Here is a 27,064-nt window from a genome sequence, read left to right on the forward strand (position 1 = left end):
CTGAAGTCTAACAAAGCTGGGGCAAACTAAACTGAGCAAGGCTGTTTTAATGGAAACCACACTTTGCAATTAATTCAGCAATTGTGACTAAGAGAAATTAGTATCTTTACAGACTTCCTCTACACCTCTGCTGATATTTTTTATTGATATCTGGCAATGAGAACTCACATTTTCTTGAATGAAGAGGCCTAAGGGGCAGTGTTCAGGGTCTGCTCTTTATTGTAAGCCAAGAAAGAAACATCCTTCTTACCAGCATAGATGTAGAATTAAATCATTTCCCTTTGCAAAGTCCCATTTATTTGTTGCATTTTAAACTGCCCACCAACAATAAGCCCTAGTGGATATCCAGAGTAGAAGCAAGGAAATTACCAAGCGAGATAGAAGAAAACAAATGGCAAAGCAAGCTTATAGGCTGCAAAATAACTAATTTTTTTTTTTTTTTTTTGGGAAATCTCTTTATAAACGTTTTAAGAAAGCCTACTAATCAAACAGCTGGCAGCATCAGAAATAGAAATCGAAGCAGTCAGGCGTACTGTCTATGGGTAGGAGCAGAAGATCTGTGGGGTAAATCCAGGGTGGTCTCTAGGAAACAGAATTGCTGAGGATGAAAAGTGAACAGATTCAAGACATTCTTGGAAAGACTCGGTCATTAGTAGGACCTCCAGGAAGCTGCTCCTGCCTCCAGGAGCTGTAGATGGAAGTTGATTCTGAAGGGCTCATTCAAAGATGGAAGTTTAAAGATCATCAGGTCTGAAACATCAGTCCCACTGGACGTGGACTTCCTTAGAAGTTACCAGGATCCTCCTCTCCTGCGTGTTCTTCCATGGGATGGAAAGAAAAATGTCATCCTTTGCAAGCTGGACTGGTAAAAAGGGGGCCCATAGCTGGTACGACGGTAGACGCTTGTTGCGTAATTATTGGCGTAAATGCTCTTTAATGTACTTTGCTGTCTGGAAAGCTTTCAGATTCAGCGTCCCTCCCTGAATCCCTTGCATACCAATCAGGATTAGGCAAATCGGGTTAACCAGGACCACAGCGATGGCATGGGTGCAGCTATCCTTCTTGTCCCCATGATACACCTTGGTTCGGAGATCCATCGTGTGTTGTTGGGCATCAGTGTACAGATTGTCTCGTATGACCAGACATTTGTGGCCACCCAGCGTCAAACCCTGAGTGAGGAGTACGTTTCTGTTCGTGCCAAGGAGAGCTTGGATTTCTGGTTTGGTCATTCTGGACAAGATGCCACCTTGATGGGCACGCAAGACCTGCTGTTGGGCTATGGAGATAACTGCGGCATCGCAGCACAAGCCGTCTCTCATGAAATTGTTGATACACCCTTGCCAAGAAGTCATTTGGGGAGTGTTGCCTTTAGAGATACCTTGTAGCTGCTTTGGAAAAACTCCAGGTCACCTTTGTCAGACAGGCCAGTTTGGCTCTTCTGAAATCAAGTTTGGTTGGTTGGTTGGAAATCTTAATTTCCCTCCGTCACTCAGTATACCTGGCCCTAAGAAGATGAAATATTTCAGGCTCCAACAAGATAATGGCTGCTTGCTGAGTCTATTTCCATGCGCTGTTGATGGACGGGTCTCAAAAATAACTGGCAATCAAGTTTTAGGACACAAACCCGTCAGCAGTTACTTGGTCTTTTCCAGTGTTGTCTTGGATACAACTACTTGGGGCTCCTTCATAGACTCCAACCTCTTCATTCTAGAATCCTGACAGCCCTACCCACCTTTCTTGTGATGTCGTAATGCATCTTTTCCTGGAGGAATCGAAACAGCTCAAGTTGTTTTATGTGGACGGGTGCATATCCCATCATACTTTTAGCTAACAATCGTAGTTTTTGTTTGGGTCTGCATCTGATAGTATACAAGTTAAGAAATTACCCTTTTGAACCAGAAGACTTAGGATCAAGACAGGTTCCCTCAAATACACGGGTATTGGAATTGTGATTATTGGGGTTCCCACATCAAGGCTACGAAGCACGCTTGGGTTCCCAATTGCCTATTCATTGCTATTGTTGGGATTTTAACTGAAGTTGATCGTTTCTTCAATATTTTTTTTTTAAAAATTAATTTAGCTACCAGAGTTGCATTGTTCAAGTTGGGTGAGACCATGTAAGTTTCATAAATATTCAGGGAGGCATTTTGAAAAGCTCCTTTTTCTGGACCAAGTTCTATCTTGCAGCATGTTATAACCACAGTTCCCCAGCCGCTTTCTTAAGTGGAATTTAGGATTTAGCATTGCTTCTACGATGGTGTATTTAGTTCCTGGCTCTATCTTTAGTGGTTTTAGCAGGGTTTGGCTCAAGCCCCCAAAGGAACTGAGTCTTCTCAGCTTGAAACCCAAATGTAAGAGTTGCAAGCACATTGGCCCAGTATATTCTGCAGAAACCTGGTGTTTGGCAGCTTTCCACCTGCAGAGCAGGCTGAATTTCAGGCAAAAGGGCAACAAGTGCGGTAAGGAATTCTTTCTCCAAATGTTCAGGCCAGACTGTACTTACAACTTCTGACCAGGAGATGGCAGGAAACGACAACCAATGAGGGTCAAACCCAGTACTTAGGGACAGAAGAAAAAAGGCTTATGAGGAAGTCAAGTATCCTCATCCTTGTATCAGCAACTTCTCAATTTTCTTCTCCTTGAGAACAAGTAAGTTACTTAACCTCTTTTCTGGGCTCCCCAGAGCCTTCTCTGACCACCCTTTAAGAAAGAGATTCACATGATTTCCTGCATTTTGAAGTGGAAAAATCTTCAAATACTGTGTTGTGAGACGTACTCTCCAAATTTAAAAAAAAAACAAAACTTGGGCTGTGTTAAATTCTGTTTCTGGTTGAAAAAAGCAGAAGCAGTGATTGGAACATTTAGCTGAGGCTGAGTGGACCCTCCAAAAGTTAAGAGGCATTCTAGAAGAAACAAAAACTCAAGACTAATTTGAAATCATTAACCTCATAAGCGTACGCGAGTACACGCAAAGTCACAGGCAAGCAAAACTTTAATAAGTAATCAGCTTAGCATTGAAACCTGATTATTTTGTGGTGAGTTGTAGGAGTCCTTTTTCAACGTTACACCCAGCTACAAATTAAGAAGTGAAAAAAATGGTGTTCGTAACATTTCTATCCCAAATTATAATTAACATGGATACAATATTTTTCTCTTCCTTTTTTGCCCAGCGGGCCTGGCTGAGGAATTCTGGGAGTTGAAGTCCACAAGTCATAAAAGGGCCAGGTTTGAAGACCCCTGCTCTAACGTTACAACAGAGCAGGGGCGTCCAACTTTGGCCACTCTTAAGACCTGTGGACTGGCTGGCTGGGGGATTCTGGGAGTTGAAGTCCACAGGTCTTGGAATGGCCAAGGTTGGCCATCCCTGCAGTAGAGCAATTGCAGTCAGGTTAATCCTGGCTCTCCAGGTTAGGAATCTCATCCAATCAGTTCAAAGCTGGTTCTGTCAGCGTGGCTGAAGTGGCTCCTCTGGACTCCTTCATCTTCTCCAGGGCGAGCAGCAGGTCAAGCTGAGTAAGTGGCCTGAAGGAATTTTCCTCCAAGTCCCTGGGCACGAAAGGAAGGGAAGGAAAAGCTTTCTGTTAGATTTTTTTCCCCTAGAACTCCTCGCTCTTCTTTTCCCTTGCAACTCCTGAATTTTGTAACTTTGACCGGTCACTAAATGAACTGCTGTAAGTCGAGGACGACCTGTACGGTATTCTATAAAATATTCTAACGTTGCTGGAATGCAGCAGCACCTGGCAGCCCAACCCAGGAAGTGTCGGGCGAAGGGGGGAAAAAATGAGAGACAACTTACGTTTTCTCCTCACTTCCTCTGCGGTGCAGCAAGCGGGCCACCTGCCTCATTTGTTGTTTTCGAACGTAATCGCGCACCCGATACGTGGCGGCATCCCGGCACAGTTCCCATAGATCGCTGCCCGAGTAACCACGTGTTCTCTCTGCCAGCTCTTTCAGGCTCACGGCATTGCTCGTCTGAAAAAAACCAACCAGGAAATGAAAAACTCGGGTTTCTTCAACAATTTTGCCCCTATTGTCATCTCGCCTTCTTTCAGGTGACTCAGAGGTGGCTCTGCTGGAAGAGAGAGCCCTTCTTGACAGTGAGGTCCATTAACCAGTGGAACAGCTTGCCTCCAGAAATCGTGGGCGCTCCATCACTGGAGATTTTTAAGAAGAGGTTGGACAGTCACTTGTCTGAGATGGTCTAGGTCAGTGATGGCGAACCTTTTAGAGACCGAGTGCCCAAAGTGCAACCCAAAACCCACTTATGTATCGTCGGGTGCTGGGTGGGCATGGCCCATTGGGTGGGTGTGGCTGCAGTGGTAACAGCAGACTGGGTGGGACTAAAAAATTTGTTCAATCAATTCCAACATTGCGAGATCTTTTTTTTTTCCCCACGAGAAATTGATTGATTGAATCTTTTTTTTTTTTTTTGCACACGGCGGCGGAGGCCTAAAGCGAAAAGGTTTTATAAAACTCAGCTGAAGGCCTAGGACTGGGGCAATGGCGCATGGGCCCACAGAGAGGTTCGCCATCACGGGTATAGGTTCTGCTTGAGCAGGGGGCTGGACTGGAAGATCTCCAAGGTCCCTTCCAGCTCTATTCCTATTCTATTCCTTTCCTATTCTATTCTATTCCATTCCATTCCATTCCATTCCATGTGAGATGTTCTACCTGTCCAGGACAGGGATTGATCTATCCTGTGTCCCCATCAGGCAGTCTAAGCTCCTCCTTGCAATGTATCAGCAATAACAAACATAGGAGAAGTGGTAAGGACATTACTACAGTACTAGGCCATCTCTTGGTATTGGGGCTTTAAAACAACAATATTAGAAATTAACAGCGCCTAATGTTAAATGCCTCCTTGGACACTTGTTCAATGGGGACCATCTTACTTTCAACATGTCAATAAATCTCACCTTTGATGTAGGTAGTGTTGCTGCTTTGTCAAAAACTTATTTTACGGGTGAAAGATGGAAGTTTGGATCTTTATACAGTTCAACAGCAGCAGCATCTTGGTTCTTGTGACTATCTTGGGTCACCCATTCAAAGCAATGACAATGGCTGCCCAGAATCACTTTGGATAATGAGATGGGCGGCATACAAATTCAACAAAGCAAAATGTAAAAAATGCAAAATGAAACAAATCATCAGCCTTAGCTTCATGCAAGTCTGACTTCCAAAGGTTGCTAGGATACCAGTGATTTAGGCCTTTTAATGTAGGCTTGGCATTTAATGCTGTGTTTTATGTTGTTAGGAGAGCCATCGCTCCCTCTTGTTGACAGGAGCAAAATGTTCTTGCTTTGGTTATTGAAATGGTTAATTCTGATTGTTCCGATAAATCCATCAGTCAGAATAGAGCTGGAAGGAACCTTGGAGGTCTTCTAGTCCAGCCCCCTGCTCAAGCAGAAGACCCTGTACCGTTTCAGACAAGTGGTTGTCCAGTCTCTTCTTAAAAACCTCCAGTGATGAAGCACCCACAACTTCTGAAGGCAAGCTGTTAAGAAGTTTCTCCTTAATTCCAGGTTGCTTCTATTCTATCAGTTGGAATAGACCAGTTTATAAAAGAAAGAGTTGTGTTCGGTGGAAGCTGTATTATATGCAGGAGCAAAGCAAACTGGCTAGGTCCAGAGTTAAAACTAAATGAGGAAGCCATCTCTTTGTGATGCCCACCTTATCTCCCAAACAGTAGGGCATAGGAAACAACATCTAGTGGGTCTCACCATAAATCAGAATTGAGAGCTTTGAATGAGTTTTTTAGAATTAAGCCCAGGGCAGCCACAGACAGCCTGAGAGGACTACCTACGGGCATCCATTGTGTTTAAAATGTGGGTTTTATTGTGGAAAAGGTTTATTTGAATAAACGTAACTTGCAGTTCTGCCTTGAAACCTATGATTGTATGACAGGGATGTTAACATTCCAGAAGAGCTTTTGTACAGCTCTTTCCTTTAATAATATTTAAATTGAAAACACGTGCAGAAAGCTGGAAACTTACATTTTCTCCAGCAAGAATTAGCTTCAGGATGTCTTGTCTTTGCCTTTGGGTCTGTCGGAGCAGAGAATGGGGTTGAAAACACAACACCAAAGACGATGAGAGATAGAGAAACAGAGATAGTAAAATCTGGTGCCTTTGAATCAGTCCTGACTTTTGGCAACTGTCTGGATAGGTCCCTGCAGTTTTCTTGGCAATATTTCAGAAATGGTTTGCCATTGCCTCCTTCCTAGGGCTGAGACAGAGAGACTGGCTCAAGGTCAGCCAGCTGGCTTTGTGCCTAACTACAGTACTAACCTGGCTGCCTCTCTATTTTTCCTATCTTCCTATCTGTGTCGGAGGCATTTAAAATATGAAATGTTCTATATATTGTTTTCTGTGTTTCTGCACTTATTTTTGAGGCCATCGAGGCCTCCCTGCCACAAACGTTCTGATTCCAGGGACGTTCTCCCTGGAGAACCTAATGGGTTGACTGACTGGATCTTGCAAAGTCCATACGGGATGTGAGGTCTTGCTATCCAGCAGTGTGGATGGATGGGGAAGAGAGTTTGTGGGAAGAGAAGTCATGTCTACTCACAGGTAGTGCAATATGAAAAGTTGTTGGCATTCTCCTCAGGATGGCCGGGTCCACATCTTGAGGCCTATTGGTGGCTCCCAGCACCATTACCTGAGATAGATAGATAGATGATAGATAGATAGATAGATAGATAGATAGATAGATAGATAGATAGATAGATAGATAGATAGATAAACAGACAGACAGACAGACAGAGACATAAACACCAGAATTGCTGATTGTGTCAACCATCTAAATTTAGTAAATTAACATGAGAAAACGTGCTATTTTTTCACTGAACATCCACACTTATACGTGTTCTAGAACTTCAATTTATGCATTGTTTATTTATTTATTAGAAAATGTATACAACTAACCTTCAAGTGATCGTGTAGTTTTATTTGTGATGTTTTAACGTTTTCTTTTTTCAGTATGCTGGTTGAGCATAATGTGCAAAGCAGGGACGGACACAGAATTGCTCTGGTGGAAGAATGCTGGCTTGGACGCCATTTGTATTAATAGATCCAAGCGCCAAGTTTTACCTGGCAGTCAGACGCTGTCTGCAGCCCGTCCCAAAGGCTCATGAATTCTGCTTTCATCATAGCTGTGGCTTCATGATCAGTTGTGGAGCAGTTCCTCAGGAAGGCATCTGCCAGGAATGGGTAGAACATTAAAAGAATAGTTCAGCCAAGTTGAATTAGTGCTTTTCTTCAGATTTTAGCCTGTTTTGTTCAGCAACTTTTGCTTTCTCTTTCATTCCGTTCTAAATCAGGAGCAAAATTCAGTGGAAATTAGTTTTTTCCAAAGACTGAACCATTGTTTCTTACAGTACGATCTTATTCTACCTTCTCTTAAAGGGTACTGACACTAAGGATGAAAGAAGACAAATCCACAGGGTTTTTTTTCAAACCTAGGATTTAAAAATTCACCCTACCCTCTTTGGGATCTTTCAGGAAGAAGAGAAGAAGAGAACGTTAATAGAATATCATGTTTATATTACAAAATGGCACAAGCAATAAGATAGCCATTCCTAAACATCTCAGTTTTCTTTTAAAATAAAAGGCAAGTAAGTATTGCTAAAATATGAGTGATTTGTCCAAGCATTTATTAAAAGTCAACCCATCAATGCCCCATATCACTCCTTTTTGCTATTGGAATAGTTTTCTATTTTAATAAAAGCCTACTTAATGGAAAGACAGGCAAAAGGACCTAAGCAGAAAATCGGGGGCTCGATGCAGTATTCCAAAGGGTAAGTTTTTAAAATCAAAGCCGATAATGAAGAAAGAACATTAAATTACAGTATATGGTACAAGAACTACAGACTGAGATCTTACCTATTTCATCAATGAAAATGATGCAAGGTTGGATTTTGATTGCCAGAGAAAAAACAGCAGCGGTGAGTTTTTGTGACTCCCCGTACCATTTGTCCATCAAGGTGGATGCTTGAAGGTTGATGAACCTGCAGCTGGATGCCTGGGCCATTGCTTTGGCAAGAAGAGTCTTGCCACATCCTGGAGGTCCATACAGTAAGACACCTAAATAAAAGGGAAAGTCATAAGCCCATATTGTTTTCCTATCACCCAGCTCCTAATGAAGCATGGGAGCCTGTCAGGATTCTGATTTAAAGGCTAAACAGCTTATGTAATGATGTAATCTGGATGATGCAATAATAGGAATCTCAGCAGGTGTGTGTATCCCTTTAAGAGTCTGAGTATAAAAGGGAAGTTTTTTGCTGGAGTCTTTCTCTCTTGTCGATTTGACTGCTGTAAGTGCTGTGTATTGGAGTTTGCTGTTTCATCACTTGTATGTATTTTATTTCTAGTGTATATTTGTAGATATAATGTAATATAAACCACCATTTAATTACAAACCACTGTGTACTGCATTTATAAAGTGAGGCGTGGCTAAATTAACAACTGCCTTGCTTAGCAACTGAAGTTTTGGACTCAGTTTGGTCATAGGTCAATGCTTCTGTTTATTTGTTGACATCAATAGACAACAAAATAAAAATTACATTGACGTGGGATAAGCAGAAGCTGGAGGGCAGGGCCTGAAATGACCAGTCTGCCTCTGGACCTTTCAGGACTCTAAAACAAAGACTTGCCAAGGATACCTTTTGGAGGCTGGCATAGCTTGGAGTGTTCAAACAAGCGTGTCTGTTGTAATGGTAGGATTACGCTGTCTCGAAGTTCACTGACCAGCTCATCTAGGCCTGCGACATCGTTCCAAGTGACCTGCAAATTGGACAAGTTTGTGGAGGGCTGAAATGAGAAAGAGGTTCTGAACTATTTAGAAAGAATAGCTAGGTTCCAAACCTGGCCAAGTCCAAATTTTGGACTTCAAATGTACTTGCAGTTCTCCTAACTCTCCCTTCCTTCCTTCCTTCCTTCCTTCCTTCCTTCCTTCCTTCCTTCCTTCCTTCCTTCCCTCCCTCTGACTTTTTCTCTCCATGAATATTTAAATCCACGTTGAAGGCTACCTCAATGGGAAAGTCTGGTTTAGAGTAAGTAGAGGTAATTTTATTGTTGATAGTGAATTATTCTTTAAATCACTCCCACCCTCTTTTAAAGAATAAGAGGTGTCCATAGGATAGGTCCCAAAAGTGGAATTTCCTCCACAGTCTGTGGGCACCTCTTGAAGAGAGAGATGGATGAGCGTCATGGAAATTCTGCCTTTCCCACATCACTTTAGACATGGATGTCAGGTCAATGGGCTACTGTCAGGACCATCAACTCTCTTCACATCACCATTTGGACTCTAGGCCTCTGATCTGAGATCCAGTCCTATTGTGCCACCAAGACTACATTGATGGCAAGCCAATCACAATCCAGTGTGGATAAGCCTTCATCTCTCCTTTGAGTAGACTTTTCATACTATTGCCAGCATCCCTTTGAGTTTGCTCAGCTGCCAATCAAGGGCTAAATTGCTCTTTCCAGTTGCCCAGCTAACTGCAGATAGAATCACAAGTCACTAACCTTTATGTCCCTGGGAACCACCAAATGAGCTACAATGTTCATCTCATACTCCGACAGCTTCACCTTTTCTATTCCAATCTGCTTCATCAGGTCTTCTGCCTGTCCAAGGAGATTGAAAGGGGGGGGGAGTAAATTCAGGTGTATAATTTAGCTTGACATGGCGCTTTCGTCTTAATGAGCTATACTTACTATACTCAGCACAGGGGCCCAGTATGGCTTCAGAAAATGATTGTGGGTCTTCATAATAATGAGCACAAAAGAAATGTAATTAAAACAGCTCTAGTGAATTCTAGATGGTCACCAAGCAGCTTTTTCAGCAGCATCAAACAGGAAATGAGAACCCAACACAATTTTTTTTTTCAAGGAAGGCCTACTCAGAGTACTTATAATCACTATTAAAAAGATCAGAAGCCTCTTTGTATTTTTTTTTCCTTTTCTTATTTTTTCTTATCTATTCACTAGTATAGAAACTCGAATTTAACCTGACATTTCCTTAAATATTTTTTTTCCTTCTAAGCTCTTGCATTACTTTTTTATATTGGGTTTCCCATTTTCAGCCACTTTATCGTGCTTTGTAAACTTTGACCTAATTTCATTATAAGTGGGCAATCATATTTCATTGATGTCTCGTAAGTGTGTGGACATGAACATATAAAAAAACGTGTAATGACAGAATGAAGAATTGTACGCTTAACATTTGCTTTGGTTCTCTCTCTAGTGGAAAATACACGTATTTCTGGATTGACCTGCTGTATTTTTGATGATTTCTTTTTTGGTGGTTTTCTTCTAGAATACCGTTTACAAGATACAAGGTAAGGTCTGCAACAGGAAAGCATATCCCTGTAATGGAATGTATAAATGGCTTTGGGGGAAGAATCAAGAAACCAATCAGATAATAGAGGTGGGGTCCCCAGTCCCTTAACAGTCAGAAAAAGAAACTTAGGAAGCACTTAAAAGTAGAGGTGGGAAATTTGTGTCCTCAGACTTACAAGATTTTGTTATCTTGTTAAAAATTTCTTTAAATATGCATGTGTATATGTAGAGAGAGAGACAGAAAGTCCAACTAGTTTTTAGTTTGTATCATATTATGTGTAAATGAGTTTTCTCCAGCCTGATTCAACATTCTAGCCAAATTGCTTGGAAATTTTGTGGAACTGTAACCTCAATGCTTCTAAATATATCAGTCTGGGGAAGGCTATTATAGGAAGGTTAAATGCATGACAGGAAGACTGTGACAATTATTTCCTGGAGGCAAATGTTCAGTTGTTTTTTTATCACCACATCTAGAATAACACAAATGAGGAATGTCCATTATTAGAGATGTTCTCAACCAGGGGTCTTCAAACTTGGCCCTTTTATGACTTGAGGACTTCAACTCCCAGAATTCCTCAGCCAGGCACATGTGCCTGGCTGAGGAATTCTGGGAGTTGAAGTCCACAAGTCATAAAAGGGCCAGGTTTGAAGACCTCTGGTTTAAACTGTTTTCTCTTGTGCAGTAAGGGTGGAAACAAACATTATCTTCTAGCAGGCTATCCATTAATTTCTGAAGCTGAGTCCTTTGCTAGATCTTGAAATTATTGGTAATGCCGTATGCAGTTTTGTTGTGCAATATCTCACAGCATCTTTACTCTTCTGGCTCTGACAAAGCTAAACATGTCCCCACCCTTCTCTCTTCCCATACATACCAAGCTCCTGACTTTTCAACTGAGCTTCATCTCAGCTATCACTGCCTATGACTCAATGTAGACTATAATAGTTGAGTCAATCCAATTCCCTGGTCTTCAGTAGATTGTTTTATGCTTCTGGCACCCATCCCAATGTTTTTGTTTCTACTTTTTTTTTTTTAAAAAAAGAAAGGCAACTGAGGACACAACAAATGAGAAAGAGCTAAGAAGGACCACTTGTCAAAAACTTGTCATTAAACAATGGCTTAATTTTAACCATGGGAACCCAGCCACAAACATACTTGTAGTACATACTCTTTTCTTCAACTGGATTCTTTGCTTCTGGGCAGGGTCTAAGGCATCTGAGACCCACTTGATACTGAAGTAGGTGGTAGCTCCAAAAACAGCCACGCGGAGAAGAACAAGACATACTTCATTACGTGTTAGGGGATGAGTCAAGAAGTCCTTGGACAGTTCCCCCAGCAATATCTCCAAAGTGTTTCTAGCTCCCAAACTGGAACCTAAATTAAAATTTAAAATTGTATGGAGACAGAGATTGGAATATAAAGATAAACTCCTGAAGCCATTGCACCAGCATTTAGTACTGCTGTTGAATTATAAAATTTATGAAATAAAAATCTGTCAACTATAAAATGAGTTCAGGTCTGTATATAAAGTACTTTGGATCATGCAATATAGATTCTTCAATTATATCTTTGCCAATAATTCACTTAGTCTTATGCTATAACATCAGGAAAATGAATAATACAGTAGCTCACCAATAGAGTGTATATGTTATCTGGAAAAAATATCCCAGATTACACTTTTAGAACTTCCAAATAAGATTTGGATTTCCTGTCTAAAATCTTGGAGGGTTGTAGTCAGTCACTAAAATTGAGCTAGATATAGTTTGCTCCATGTAAGGCAGTCCCAACTCTTTGGGCTCTCACAATACTCCAAAATAACTATGTTGGTTTGATTTATAAGACATACTAAGCCACAAAGTAACCAACCATATTCCAGCCTAATATGTTGAATCAGTTTACATTTCTAATTGTGGTTATGTAAAGATTATGCCATCACATCATCATCATCATCAATCATCATTTTATAGTCTGCTGAATTCCTAAGGACTCTCGGGAGTCTACAGATGAAATAATATCAGTAAACAAATACAGATCCTCATGAAACACAATGTTAAAGTAACCAAACCAAATTAGAATTGTTAGTTATAGCATATCCAATCTACGGGTCCCCATACATCATGCTTTCCCAGCACAATGCTATGTGGAGATGTTGGTTTGTATTATTCTAAAATAATATAAATATGAATTCTAAAATAGCTCTCCTAGCAGAGGGTCAGGAGAACTGCAATTAAAACAGAGAAAATGGGGCTGGGGAATCTGATCTACATCAACATCAAACATGGGCTTTTGGCTCAAGAAATAGAAATGCTGATTTAAATAAATAAAATTAATACGACATCGGGAACCCTTTTGAATATGTGGAAGATATATACATTGATTATTTTTATAATTGCATTTTAAACCTACCGGTAAGCCAGTCAAGATAGGACACTTGACAAGCCCTGTCTTAAATGAGGGTATGAATGCTCTCCGTTCTCTGACTTTGTAACATTCAGAATAATAATTGAATGCCTCCATTTTGCTATCCATCTTTGAGTTTATGTTATCAAAAGGTAGCTTAAGCAGCTAGGTCACTCTCCTTCTCAGCCCAACCCACCTCACAGAGTTGTTGATGTGGGGAAAATAGGAGGAAGAAGGCATGTAAGATATGTTCACCACCTTGAGTTATTTATAAAAATAAAGGCAGAATACAAATAAACAAATTTCCAATGTCTGCACCAGGAAACTGTGCCATCCCTGAGCCATGTTGCGACTTATTCGGTGTTGGCTTTAATGTGTTGTGTGAACCGAATGCAGAAGCTTTCAAATCGGGTCGTACTCTTGTTGCAATAAGCAGAGAAGCTGCTTGTGGTTTATGTAATAAATAAATAAATAAAAAACACATCGCGGTTTAGCATAGCCTGGAATTCACATCAGCAGCATTACAGTATACTTCCCCGTGACCTCCAAACAGAGACGTCTTTGGAGGATGGGAAGGGAGGATTCGAAGACAAGGCATCCTGTTTTAATTGCGATCTCGGGGGGGGGGGTGCAATCTTGTGGCGAATTGGGAGGGACAGATTAAGGTCAATAATCCCGGGGACCCGCTGCTTTGGACCCGTAGATTATTGGTCTTAATCTGCCCTTCCCAGTTCGCTACAAGATTGTAGGTTCGGCGGGAGCGCGGTCGGGCATCGGTTGCTGACCAGGGTACTGAAAAGGGCTGGGATGAGGCCGCGGTGCGCAGCGGCCAAATAAAAACAGAAACACGCTTTGAGACTCACCCATCCGTCGCTCTCGCCGCCTCTCCAGTCGGCTGAACTCCTCGCGTAGAAACAAGAGCCGTGGCAAAATCCTTCCTACTTCACTGCTCCTGACTTCTGCGCATGATGATGGGGCTTGGAATCAAAGGGCTGCCTGCCTATGAATGGAACAACCCAGGTAAGGTTAGAGCAGAGCTTTGCTTTGGGGGTTTAACAAGCACCCCAGTTTTAAGAAGCAAAACGTCATTGGTAAAATCGAAATTCAGCCCACAGGTTTAAATCTCCCTCTGTGGACTGCTTGTGGACTACTCAGAAAATGCACAGGCTAGTCTGTATGTAGGTGTCTGAGAAGTTCCTAACGAGGCATGTCTGTTCAGGGTAATTCAGAAGGAAGAGCAGAATTCAGTAGGATTTACTCCCAAGTTCTTGGCTAAAGATATCTTAGTTGAGGAACATTTTACGCTGAAGCAACTTGATCAAGTTCAGTGGGATTTTACCGCCAGGTATCACAAGAGAATCCTATCTCTATTGTACAGATAATCTTGAAGGTTGAAATCTTATTTACCTGAGAATATGTGCCACTGAACCAGACAGAATTTAAGGGAACACATTGTTTAATTCAGTTGACAATACCTTGCAGATTAATTTGAGATCCTGTGAGGGAAAACCCCAGTATCTACCATGTAGGGAGAATGCTTTGAGATAAAGTGTATTTCTTCAGGGTTAACAGTTCCTTACCTTATTTTTTAGGGTTACCAGACCTGAGTTTCAAGAATCCAGATGACTAAATGGCAGAAACATGAGAGTAATTATTTTTTAAAATTTCTTTGTTGCTATTTAATGGCTGCCTGAGTTTTTGCAATCTGGTTTTGCACATTGGTTGTCACTTTTTTGTTTTTTGTTTTAAAGGGTTTGCTGTCAGCATTTCTGCTTATGCAGTCATATAATTCCCAGTTGAATAATCCAGATGCACAATCACCCTGGCCTAAGAAATTAAATTATTCTAGAATAATTGATTCTTGAACTTGGGTGACTCAATCAGTTGCACGGTCATAGCTACCATCTTGACGTTTTTGACCGAAAGAGAGAGAGGCCTGCCTTGGTTTCTTGTAGCTTTGACAAAGCATTATTTTAACAAATTCCATACAATCTGGTTAATTTAGCTCATAATACACTCACCCACCACGATTCATGAAATATTCTGTAGAAATATTAAACCTGGGTTCATTGATTGCATTAAGTCATGGCTTATTTATCCACATTTTATTCTTTCATTTACAATTGCCTAAGCTTACACACTGAGCCAAAATCAAACAAGCCACAATTGCATGTAGATGTTAGGGATCCCTGTTCAAACTGGCAGTGAACAGAAGCTGATACAAATTCTAGAGACAAAATTGTAAATTTGCCAATCTGATTGTCCACCTGCAATATTTACTGTTTTATTTTAAATCTCTAGATATTTGCATTTAATCAAAAACAGATGTCCTGCTCATGTTGTACCATGTGGTGAGGTTGCTTCAATTTCTACTCGCTGATTGAAACAGAATTGGAGGGATGCCTACCCTAAATTCTGAAAGTGGATAATTAAAACAAAACAAAACAAATGTGAACAAATCTGTAGGGTCCTTATATTTCTTGCAGATGTTTCATTACCCAACTAGGTAACCTCATCAGTGCATGTTACAAACGTAATTATTTGCAAAAGCAAACGACATGCACAGCAAACCAGACCGCAGAAACAATGACAAGGCTGCATATAATCCATTTTATAAAGCCTATCATAGCTTGACTAGTGCCTGATATTATCTAGTCCAGGGGTAGGCAACCTCGGCTCTTTTATGACTCATGGACTTCAACTCCCAGAATTCCTGAGTCTTCAACATTTGCAGAAGAAAAAGTGGTTTAAGCTTTGCTATTGTGGAAGAATAATAGTGCCACAGTCTTGTTCACATCAAACAGCACAAGTAACCTCGAGAAGACGAACTCCAGCATTAGGTTTCCTTTTCCCCACAAACCGAAACTCGGCGCATGCTCAGAACAGCCACCACGGAAAACGCGCCTGTTTGGAACAACGGCCGCGTTCATCAGGCACACGCTTCTGCGCTTTTCTTTCGCTCATGAATGGACCGTACTACTAAAGAAACGTTCGGGAGAAGACAGACTAATCTGTAGGATTAGTCGCGCATCCTTACTAAAATAAACCCAAGTCAATAAAAATAAATATATCCTCCTCCCCTGGGAGGCCGGTGAAGCCGCTTCGAGTAGGATTCTTTTGCCTGACCCCCACGGCGTGGTCAGACTTGGACGGCTCCAAACGGAGGCGGGCACCGGACGCAAGCCCTCCTCCAATAGCAGAGCACCTCTTGGTGGAGTGGCGGGGGCCGCGTCGAATGAGGGGCGGGAGGAGAGGCGTGAAGGTGCGGCTCGCGCTCGAGGCGCGGCGGCGTGGCGAGAGCTGGTGGGCTTGTTTCGCCGGCGTGGCCACTTCTTCCTGCGCTGAGGGCGGTTGGGTGCCGAGCCGGGCGTAAGGGGCGGCCTTTGAGGACTGGAGCCGACGGCGGGGGTGGCTAGGTTGGATTCGCCTCGGGGAGTGGAGAGCTGAAGGGCCTTCGCGTATCTACTCGGAAGAAAGCCTCGCTGAAGTCGTTGGAGGCAACGCCCAGGTAAGTTGTGGGTGCCTCGCTGGAAGAAGGGATTGGGCAGCCATTTAATCGGAATGGTATAAGGCAGGGTGTCCAACCTTGGCAGCTTTTAAGAGTTGTGGACTTCAACTCCCAGAATTCTGGGAGTTGAAGTCCCTAGGTCTTAGTTAAAGTTACCAAGGTTTGATACCCCTAGTATAGGGCCTCTTGTTTGAGCAGGGGGTTGGACTAGATGAACTCCGAGGTCCCTTCCCATCTTATTAGTCAGGGTCTTCAAACTTGGCCCTTTTATGACTTGCGGACCTCAACCCCCAGTATTCCTTAGCCAGGCACACTGGCTGAGGAATTCTGGGAGTTGATGTCTGCAACTCATAAAAGGGCCACGTTTCGTTTGAAGATCCCCTGTGGTATGGAAACTTAAGCAAGGAGAGAATCGATTTAGAAAGAAGGAGAAATTTCCTGATGCAGCAATTAAGCAGTGGAACGACTTGCCTCCAGAAATTGTGGATGCTCCAACACTGCAAGTTTTTTAAAGAAGAGATGGACAACCATTTGTCTGAAATGGGATAAGGGTTTCCTGCCTGAACAGGGGGTTGGACTAGATGACCTCCAAGGACCCTTCCAACTCTGTTATTCTGTCTATTCTAGATTGGCAGGGGAAGATGGTGTTGGCGAGGGGGTGTTTTCCATAGGATGCTCATATGCAGCCTTGTTGCTACTTAGGTGGCCTTTTGCTTCTGCAAATACTTGTACTCTGTATCTTCCTGAAATGCACATTTTCTTCCGAGCAGAACCATGTATCCCACGAGGCCAGTGTTTCGGGGTGGAGCCATGTTTCAGATGTCTCTGGCTGGGCACAGGCCAGAATCTTTGCCACAGGTGGCTGAAGCTGGAAAGACTGCAGAATTTGGGGGCAAAACCTTCCTTTCAACAGTCAGGGCAGAAAGAGGACACCCATCACCAAGAGGTGCATCAAAGGTGAATAGATGATTTTTACAGTAGTAGTTGATGTCACATAAATTTCTGTTAGAAAGTAATTAGGTTGAACCTGAAACCTATTGAATGTATGGTATTTTACTCATTTGGCTGGAATAGTATGTAGGCAGTTGATTTCATAAAATGCATGGTTTTGCTGAAACTGACTGAAGAGACAGTGGAAATTAAATGCTATTTCAGCCCAAGGACATAGGTATGTAAGCCTTTCCACCCCTCCCAGTCTGCAATCTCCACCAAGAAATCCTTTGCCCTGTTTGGGAAATGGATGATTTCACTTCCTCCAAAGATGAGGCTTCTGTAGAAAATAGAGGGGAGGACACGTTTAAAACCATAAATAATTTAAACCTGATGTGGACTCGGTTGCTAAGAACTGCCTCCTAGTTGCAAAAGCAATTATTGCAATTTTTGATCAGCTACTAGATGTTCACTCAAAAAGTAGATGGACTTAAGCTGTAATGGAAAAACTTGTCATGGAACCAGTTACCAATCCAGCTGTTCCAGAACATGCATACTTACACAAGACTTCACATGTATGGAAATGTCTAAGGATGAGCTAGTCTTGCAGGATACAGGATTTTGCTGCAGATTGCAATTTATCCTGTCAATAAAGGTAGGTGAAGAATAGAATGGAATAGGAATAGGAATAAGAATAGAATAAAAACTTTATTGTCACTTTAAATGTACACTAATCAGCATACATTAAAATGAAATTTTGTTGCATTCAGCTCTCAAAAAAATACCATTATGCATATACCCACATATGACATACCCACATAGAAGCTTCACAGTCTACTTCAGATGGACACATACATGGTGAAAAATGAGTTCTACAAGTCCCTATCACAACAGCTTTACCACAGAGTAACACCAAATTTACACAAAAATCTTGGCTTCCCAGATGGAAACATCTTGGGAGAATAATATTCGCTTTTAGCCATCTTGCACTCCCTTCAGTGATCCTTAAATGTAAAGGTACATATTTTTCACAATGGCAGTATATGGCCTCTGCTAAATTCTGGGAGGAGAGCCAAGGTCACAAGAGAAGATAGCATAAGCTCCAGAGCTCATAACATCAGTCAGCAACTATCTGTACAGCAGAATGCTCCACCACCTCCAAGGTCATACCCTTGATCTAATTAAAGGAAAAATAGACATCAGCTGACCCCATGGAAAATGAAAAAGAACTAGCTCCGTTGTTCAGCATCCTGTCCATAGAGAAGATCAATAAACCATCATATGCAAACTTGAGGTAGTGAAATCAGTGACTGCTGCATCTGACTCTCTCAACACTTTGCTACTCTCCAGGTGTCTTCCTGTTAAAAAGTTGACAAGTTCATTTTTCTGAGTGCCTAAAACAACAAAAAAAGAAGGCACTCCAGCCCAAAATTCATCCAGGCAAAAGAAACTGATCAACATAATACAATCTCTTTGTAACCTCCCAAATGTTCATCCCACTGGTGATCTTTTCTCACAACTCAACATTAAAGAACAGACCAGTCAAACTATAGTCCCACTTCACCAGCCTTCCCCTGCATGGATTCTGATTCTGTTCATCTAATGCAGGGGTTTCAAGCTTGCAATGTCATGTGATGTGTCTCACGTGATGTGTCACGACGTATCGTGACTTCTTTCGCCATTGCCGGCAATGGGGTGGGCGCGGTTTCACCATCACACATCCTGCCCGCAGGTCGGCAGTTTGACTTCCCTGATTTAATGGCTGCCTTACCCACAACATGCTATTTCTTCTTGCAAGTAAATTCCTTTCAAAGGAACTTGGACATGGCCAACTTTCTGATCCTGTTTCCCAAACTGACTCTATTTGTTCTGCCCATGGACTTGCCCCAGACTCTGGATATTAGTAACCCTAACTGGCAGCAGGAGGATGTGGTACTTTTATATAATTGTTCAGTATTTTGTTTGTATTTGGCCTTAGGGCTGTAGTAAATTTGATTTGATTTATATTTTAGTCATTAACAAAATGGATGAAACAACCTACAGGTAATCCTTGACTTACAACCTCAGTGGAGCTCAAAATTTCTATTAAGCGAGACATTTGTTAAGTAATTTTGCCCCGTTTTGCAACCTTTCTTACTACAGTCAGTAAGCAAATCTGTGTGTTCTAATTCAGGAGCCTTTCATGACCGGTCCAACATTGTCATCCATGGTTCAAGGCCTTACTCTTGAGGCAGCTCCTGGACCTCCTTTGGGTAAGCTGTCTTGCTGTTTAGAATCTTCTTTTCTTATACCTGAGTGATTATCTAGTCTAGTTTAATGAAGAGAAGGATGAGGGGGGACAGGATAGCAGTGTTCCAGTATCTCAGGGGCTGCCCCAAAGAAGAGGGAGTCAAGCTATTTTCCAAAGCGCCTGAAGGCAGGACAAGAAGCAGCAGGTGGAAACTAATCAAGGAGAGAAGCAACCTAGAACTAAGGAGAAACTTCTTGACAGTGAGAACAATTAACCAGTGGAACTACCTGCCTCCAGAAGCAGTGAATGCTCCAACACTGGAAGTTTTTAAGAAGAGACTGGATAGCCATTTGTCCGAAATGGTATAGGCTTTCCTGCCTGAGCAGGGGTTTGGACTAGATGACCTCCAAGATCCCTTCCAACTTTACTACTACTACTACTACTACTACTACTACTACTACTATTATTATTATTATTATTATTATTATTATCATCATCATCATCATCTTTGGAACTGTAAGAAAAACCTGGGCTCTATCTTGACTTTGTTTTTCAAACAGTCTGTTCAGGCCGAGGCATTGCAGGGAGAGGCATGGGCGACATGAGCATGAAGTCCAAAGTAGATGTCCTGGGACAGCAGATGTGTCCAGGGTTGAGAGCAGGACAAGCTGGAGACAGCAAGGTGGAACCGATGTTTCCTGGCCATGGCAAGTGAGTTAAGCAATCTTGGGGTCAAGGTGGTTGGTGAAAATGGCAAGTTGCATTAAACATCCTGTAATTCGGTCACTTTGATTTGTATATTCCAGGGGTAGGCAACCTTGGCTCTTTTATGACTTGTGGACTTCAACTCCCAGAATTCCTGAGCCAGCCTGGCTCAGCTTGGAAACCTTTCCCTTTCCCCTCAGCCGGGCTGGCTCAAGAATTCTGGAAGTTGAAGTCCACGAGTCATAAAAGAGCCAAGGTTGCCTACCCCTGATCTAGTCTTTGAACAACTAAGCGTGAAGTCAGCTTAGTGTTCTGTTTATCGTTTTTCTGATTTTAAGTTTCAATGATAAAACTGGCTACTTTTATTTTAAGGAGAAAGGCACTGTGACAGTTATGTATAGATAATTACACATAGAAGAACCCCCAGTCCTGTTAAAGCATATGCTCATAATTTGTGTCTCCCTGCATACCTTCAACTTTCTGTTCTGAAAAATGGCTGCTTTTGGAAACAAAACAACAGAATTGTCTATTTTCTGATTTTTTTTAAAAAAAATCTGAAGATATTTTAAGTATTGGAAGTCGTGAAGAGATATCAGTGAGGTTTATCTAACGTGAACATTGCATTCATAGCTGCAATATTTGTGATTTTTGTAATATTTATGTTACACTGTTGAAGCAGTAAATAAGTCGTAAGTGCTAATGCTGTTGCTGTTAACCTGTCAACGGTATTCCTGAAGTGTGATCTCATTGTTATGCCTATGGCTATTCATAATTTTGATTTGGATTCAGAAAATCCATGTTTAATTTTAACAACACCGAAACATTGAATTCTTAAACACAATTAACATTGAGAGCCAGTTTGGTAAAGTATTTAAGGAGTTGGACGGGGAACCGGAAGTCTTCACTTAGATACAGAAGACAGCTAAGTGACCTCTGGCCAGTCCATCTCAGTCCAACCCACACACCACAGGATGATGGTTTTGGGGAAATAGCAGGAGGAAGGAGTATTATGCATGCCACCTTGAAATGTATAAATAAAACTGGGATACAAATCAAAATGTTGCTTTAGAATGGGTGGGGAACGATGGCCCCTTTATGACTTATGGACTTCAACTACCAGCATTCCCGAGTCAGACTTTTTTTTTTTTTTTGTTCCCCTTTTAAATATTTTCCAGGATACCCAGCTATGTGGAAAGTGAAAAGCCATTTTGGGGGCTTGACAGAACAAGCATCTTAGGCCGCGGCCGAGCCTACACAGACCCTTTTACTTCGTCTGCGGAAAGTCGTTTTCCAGCACCATCAGTCAAGCCTGGTCCTCCTCCTGTAGTTTCTGATGAGCCTGTGGATAAAAAGTAAGTGAGAAAAGGTATGAAGCTTTGATGATTAATTAACTAATAATGCAGCCATGTAACAGGGCCTTTTCATCCTTCCAGAGAACCACTTATGAAGCAAGGGTCAAAAGGAGTAGCGATCCCTTTGGCACTGAATCTGATTCAAATACACTGTAAAAACGAAGCTGTGTATCAGTACCACGTGACATTCAGGTAATAGTTCTTACTCTTTCCTCAACAGTTGAAGGGCATTGCTTTGGGTTCTGTCATGGCTTCAGTAACTGAATGTGGACAGAAAATCCAGCATCCAACTTGTTCTCTAAGTTGTAGTCCAATTGATGCTTCTTCCCGTATTTTATATGGTGGAATTTAAAGGAATATAAATCATGTTTTCGAACCCTTGAAGCTACGTGGAAGAGCTTTCATACTTTCTCAACCCCAAAGTTGTCTTGATAAGGTGCTTTTGAAAGCTTTATGAGCTAAGAAGGCACCTTTTGTTAGAAGATGGTTAGTCTCAACCCAAATATTTATCGCATCCAAGGGCAGCAGTTTTATCTAACCAATCTAGCTATGGATGCTACCGTGTTAAAGATTTGGGAGGGACCATCAAAGGGTCTATCCGTTCATGTATTTCACTTGATAATGTAAAGCTGTAGGGAATCTGAACATTTTTCTTGTGGAAATGCATCCTAAAGGCCATGCATCTTATTTGAAGCCAAGACTGAAAAAGAAAATAGTTAAAGCTCTTCCTTGATGCTGTCTTTCAGTGAAACAGTGTAGCCAACCAATATGTAGAAGCTGCCTTTCTAATTATGTTAAGGAATTGTGACATTTTTCATGTGTGGGTATCTCTGTTCTTCTTAACCAAAACGAACAGAAATGCACATTCTTTTTTTTCTGATAAAAATGAACCAACCATTTCCCCCCCTTGATTTTTCTTTTGTCTTTCAGCCCAAACATGGAATGTAAAAGCATGCGTCTTAGGATGCTGAAGGAACATCAGTTGGTGATAGGAGATATTTCTGCGTTTGATGGCTCTCTTCTCTATTTACCCATCAAGTTGTCTCAGGTAAGATCGAGGAAAGAAACAGAAGAGCTTGCTGCAACAATTGTATCTGACACGGGTGTTTAATTCCAATTTTAATTCCAGTTCATTTTCTTAAAAGAGAACATGAAAAGAAGAACTAGGGGTGACATGATAACAATGATCCAATATCTGAGGGGCTGCCACAAAGAAGAGGGGGTCAACCTATTCTCCAAAGCATCTGAAGGCAGGACAAGAATCAATGGATGGAAACTAATCAAGGAGAAAACCTAAAAATAAGGAGAAATTTCCTGACAGTCATAACTGTTAATCAGTGGAACAGCTTGCCTCCAGAAGTTGTGGGTGCTCCATCACTGGAGGTTTTCAAGAAGAGATTGGACAGCCATTTGTCTGAAATGGATTTAGGGTCTCCTGCTTGAGCAGGGGGTTGAAGACCCCCAAGGTCCCTTCCAATTTTGTTATTCTGTTAATATTATATTAAGCATGAGCTTGCTTTCAAGGGTGCCTCTTTCCACACAGTAGGAAAAAAAGTTGTCCAGCCTTCATGTTTCAAGGAATTTTCTTAACAGTAAAGATAAGAATTGGCAATATAGCAAAAGAATTACTGTATATTAGTACAATGTGCAACTTCAGTAGCAACAAAATAACATGGCATAGTTATAAACAATGGTTTGTTTCACTTTTGATTTATGTTTCATTTTGTCTTTATTTCGTGTTCAAAAACAAAGCACTGAAATGTTTCTCTTGTTAGCTTGAGATAGCTAAGTTATGCATAGTTTCTTTGTACTGCAATATTTACTAATTGGCAAGAATTAAAATGGATTTTTTACTGGCCTGTATTTGACTTCTGACAGAATATATGTCTTCCACTTTAGAATGTTAACCTGAAATGCCAAAGAAAGACAGATGGAATGGAAGTCAATTTAAAGATTCAGATGACCAAAGTTCTGGAACCGAGTTCAGAGTTGTGCATCCCATTTTACAACGTTATTTTCAGAAAGTGCGTAATTTATTTTAAATTATTTTTAAAAAGAGCCCCCAGGATAGGGAATAGTTTTGATTCTTGGCACTTGCTCATCAAGCTGCAGAAAAAAATGGGAGTCGGTCTTATTTAAAACAATGGAGCCTGCATTTAGACTCACGCTTGAGATGAAAAATAGAAGGAGGCCATTTTATGTCTGCTGTGCTGGTGGATGCTGGAATACACTTGGACTCTGGGTTGTGCTTAGGGATTTTTCTCGAAATCTTGAAATGAATAAAGGGAAGCAAAGAGATTTAACACCAGGGATGGCTACTACCAGAAATAATAGCCTGGGTATCCTTTGCGTCCAGGATCAAAAGCAAGTGGCGGGAAGTACACCATCATTTAAAACTTGGAGAAAGAGATGGAAGTCTTAGTTCTGGCTCTGATCCAAAGATGTTTGATAACTAATTCCTGTGGGAACTGATCTAGATTCTTCTGTCCTCCTTTTTTAAAGGGATTGGCCAAATAATATGATTTTTGGGTGCCCTGTGTTCATGGCTTAAAGAGCAATCTCATTTTCCAGTGTCATATTTATCTTGTTTTTTTAAATGTTATTCTAGAGTGATGAAGATTTTAGATATGAAACTTGTTGGGAGAAATTTCTACGATCCTACTAGTGCTACTGTACTTCAACAGTTCAGGTTGGTATGTTGCTTTGTGTACTACAGTGTTTACGTTTGATAATTTGAAATATATGCTGTGCATTAGAAGCAATGTTCTTTTAAAACATATGTTTATGCCATTATACTTTCACACATTCTGTAGCAAAAATTCAATAGATGCAAATTGAGTCACCTTGGCTAATTGCAATATATACCAAAATTAGCTGCCTTGTATCTTTGGAAAGGCTTAAAAAAAAATACAGTGACCTATTTTTGGTGGATTATTTTATTCATTTACTTGTGAGCTAGTGAGCTCTGGGTGGTCTAGGGATATTAACAATATATAACAATTTATTTATTTTATTTATGAGACTTATATACCGCTTTAAGTGCAAGCACTCTCTAAGCGGTGTACACCAGTAAGCAATGTATATATATATTACATTGCCCCCAACAATCTGGGTCCTCATTTTACCTACCCGGAAGGATGGAAGGCTGAGTCAACCTTGAGCCGGTGAGATTTGAACCGCTGACCTGCTGAACACAGTCAGCTAAAGTGGCCTGCAGTACTGCACTCTAACTGCTGCGCCACCTCGGCTCTTTCTTAGAATGCGATTTCATCATGTAATAAATGTTATTATCTGAGTCTTTGTTCTATGGCAGTATATTTTAATTTCCCATCAATTGCATAGGATAACTAGTGGGGATTGTAAACAATGAAAACAGACAGCAGTAATTATTAACTATGACTATGCCATCAATTTGACTGCATCTTTCAGTTAAGCAGTTTCTCTTTGATACTAAAAATTAGCCTCTTGTTTATTTTTCTGAAAGGTTGCAAATATGGCCCGGCTATGCAACCAGTATCCGAAGGACAGATGGTGGGCTGTTTTTGTTGGTTGATGCTGTTCATAAGGTTATTCGGAATGATTCAGTCCTGAATTTGATGTGAGTAAAAATACTGATATTTTCAATAGAAAACATTGCAAAAAGACCATTAGGAATATTGTGACCCTTATTTTGTTGTGATGGAACAAAACCAGTGCCCAAGCAAGATTGCTCCTGAAGTTTACTTTGTTTGGGTCTTAAGTCCCAGAGTTTATGTGGGAATTGATTTTGGAAGGGGTGAACTATCTGTAAAATAGTTTTTAGAAAGAAGATAAATTTCTCTGGAAATTCATTAGGATGGATCTAAGAGCAAGATGTGGTGTATGAGCATTGCATGTGCTAAGGTAAGATGAAATGTGCTCAGATCTCCCCGGCTTATGTATTTATAGCAAATATTTCTTTGTATCTTTTATGACCTTCAATTTGTTATTTATAACTGCATATCTCTAGTTAGGAAAAAAAAACATTTTTTCTATTATAATGTATTTTAATTGCCTTTTAACATTTAGTGGCCATCTGATTCTAAATATTCTGGATGGCTTACAGTTTAAAAAGTAAAAAAAAACAACAACATGTATATCCAAAACAATTGAAAAGATCTTAACATCCATCTAATCTCAAGATCGGGGAAAAATTTGGGCTTGGAGGACTTTGGGACATCACGATGATGGTGTTCCAGAGAGCTGGTGCCATAACAGAGAATCATAAGATGGTGTTGATCCTGTGTGTTCTAAAATGCAGAATTCTCAGAATAAGTTTATATTGAACCATCAAATATGCCAAGTATATCTCATGCCACTCATTATTTGGCTGTCTAAGACAGTGTTTCTCAACCTTGACAATTTTAAGGCATGTGGAATTCTGGGAGTTGAAGTCCACATGCCTTAAAATTGTCAAGGTTGAAAAACACTGGTCTAAGACCATTCCACAGCATTCAGAAGAGAATTAAAAAACAGAAAGGCTACAGCTCATCCCTTCCAGCAACCGACATTCAGATGAGCAGCAGGGATCAGCACCAGACAATCAGACAGAAAACAACATTTTAATCAAGGAACTACGAAGTAGGAAATTAGACTTCCACCAAAACTGGCAGGGCAAACTCCTGAATATAAACAGGCACAGAACCTTGCACTCACTTGCACTTACCTGGTTCGCTAATGAAACATCTGTAAGCAAACAATCAAGGTCAGAGGGCACCAAGAACTTCAAAGCATTGCAAAGTTAGAGTAAGATGAGTGTACTTGGCAGATGGAGTGCTGCCAGTGAGGTAAACAGACTTCTTAAAGACGGCTGGTAAACTTGAGGTCAGACTACAGCTTGGGCCTTCCTGGTTTTTAACTTTTAAGTATTTCTATTTTTATAAAGGCATAGAATTTATCAACAGAGTCAGGAAAATTTCCAAGATGAATGCACAAAGCAACTTATTGGCAACATTATAATTACCCGTTACAACAATAAAAATTACCGAATTGATGACATTGATTGGAACAAGACACCACAGAGCAGTTTTACCATGTCAGATGGGAAGGAAATCACTTTTCTAGAGTATTACAGGTAAATGATTATGATTCAGTGTGTTTCTAAATAAAAGGGGAGCAAATAATGGGAGTAAGATATTCAGTATCTCGCTTCAGATTCGTTAAAGTGTCAACCATGATCAAAGTCACTAAGTACTTTGGCTTAACTGGAGTTGTTTTCATGAGTCCTTTAGCTATTGATATTTAAAATTATCAAGCAGGTTTTGTTTTCTTCCTAGAATTCATATAACATTCTCTTTCCAGTAAAAATTATGGGATTACCATCAGAGAACTTGATCAGCCACTGTTGATTTACAGAGTTGAAAAAAGGAAAAACCCTCCAGGAAAGGTGAGAATTTGAGCAGTTGCAATTAGAAGCAACCAATTGCTGGTATTTGTAACGCAGGCATCGCTAGAGTGGCTTGATTTATGTAACCTGTCTTGGGTGAGGTTTCTGGGCTAGGAACACTTTTGAGCTTTTACAGAGGATTGCGAGATGGGGGATGGGACTGATGACCTCCAAGGTCCCTTCCAGCTCTGTTATTCGATGTT

The 27,064-nt window shown here is 41.0% G+C and overlaps 2 protein-coding genes across 6 annotated transcripts in view; one reads left to right on the forward strand and one right to left on the reverse strand.

The window, feature by feature from the left end:
- Positions 1–195: 195 nt before the first annotated feature.
- LOC120312921 (ATPase family AAA domain-containing protein 1-A-like) lies at positions 196–13,723 on the reverse strand. Of its 4 annotated transcripts, none has more exons than XM_039354266.1 (10): positions 13,596–13,723; positions 11,501–11,706; positions 9,522–9,620; positions 8,660–8,780; positions 7,881–8,081; positions 7,089–7,195; positions 6,568–6,657; positions 5,994–6,044; positions 3,797–3,972; positions 196–3,546 (listed from the first exon to the last, which is right to left on the reverse strand). In XM_039354266.1, exons 1-10 carry the CDS (start codon positions 13,597–13,599, stop codon positions 3,426–3,428), a joined length of 1,176 nt encoding a protein of 391 aa, XP_039210200.1. In that variant the 5' UTR covers positions 13,600–13,723; the 3' UTR covers positions 196–3,425. The 4 variants fall into 4 exon arrangements, with proteins under 4 accessions (XP_039210200.1, XP_039210199.1, XP_039210201.1 ...); XM_039354265.1 differs by having other exon boundaries at positions 8,660–8,807; XM_039354267.1 differs by lacking the exon at positions 13,596–13,723 and having other exon boundaries at positions 8,660–8,807; positions 11,488–11,629.
- The window catches only part of PIWIL2 (piwi like RNA-mediated gene silencing 2), a 29,111-nt gene continuing 15,674 nt past the window's right edge, over positions 13,628–27,064 (forward strand). Inside the window, exons 1-13 of one of the 2 annotated variants that reach the window (XM_039354263.1) lie at positions 13,628–13,752; positions 14,325–14,379; positions 17,011–17,197; positions 19,344–19,422; positions 19,961–20,111; positions 21,281–21,457; positions 21,539–21,649; positions 22,388–22,505; positions 23,357–23,481; positions 24,066–24,146; positions 24,942–25,055; positions 26,361–26,549; positions 26,777–26,861. In XM_039354263.1, coding sequence (XP_039210197.1) covers positions 17,015–17,197; positions 19,344–19,422; positions 19,961–20,111; positions 21,281–21,457; positions 21,539–21,649; positions 22,388–22,505; positions 23,357–23,481; positions 24,066–24,146; positions 24,942–25,055; positions 26,361–26,549; positions 26,777–26,861 — 1,413 coding nt within the window. In that variant the 5' untranslated portion in view covers positions 13,628–13,752; positions 14,325–14,379; positions 17,011–17,014. Of the gene's footprint in view, positions 13,753–14,324; positions 14,380–15,161; positions 16,241–17,010; positions 17,198–19,343; positions 19,423–19,960; positions 20,112–21,280; positions 21,458–21,538; positions 21,650–22,387; positions 22,506–23,356; positions 23,482–24,065; positions 24,147–24,941; positions 25,056–26,360; positions 26,550–26,776; positions 26,862–27,064 lie in introns of those variants that run through there. The other variant, XM_039354264.1, reaches the window with a different exon arrangement.

The sequence above is a fragment of the Crotalus tigris genome, unplaced genomic scaffold (genome assembly GCF_016545835.1).
Source record: "Crotalus tigris isolate CLP2741 ecotype Arizona unplaced genomic scaffold, ASM1654583v1 scf7180000018549.3470463, whole genome shotgun sequence".
Classification (NCBI taxonomy): Eukaryota; Metazoa; Chordata; class Lepidosauria; order Squamata; family Viperidae; genus Crotalus; species Crotalus tigris.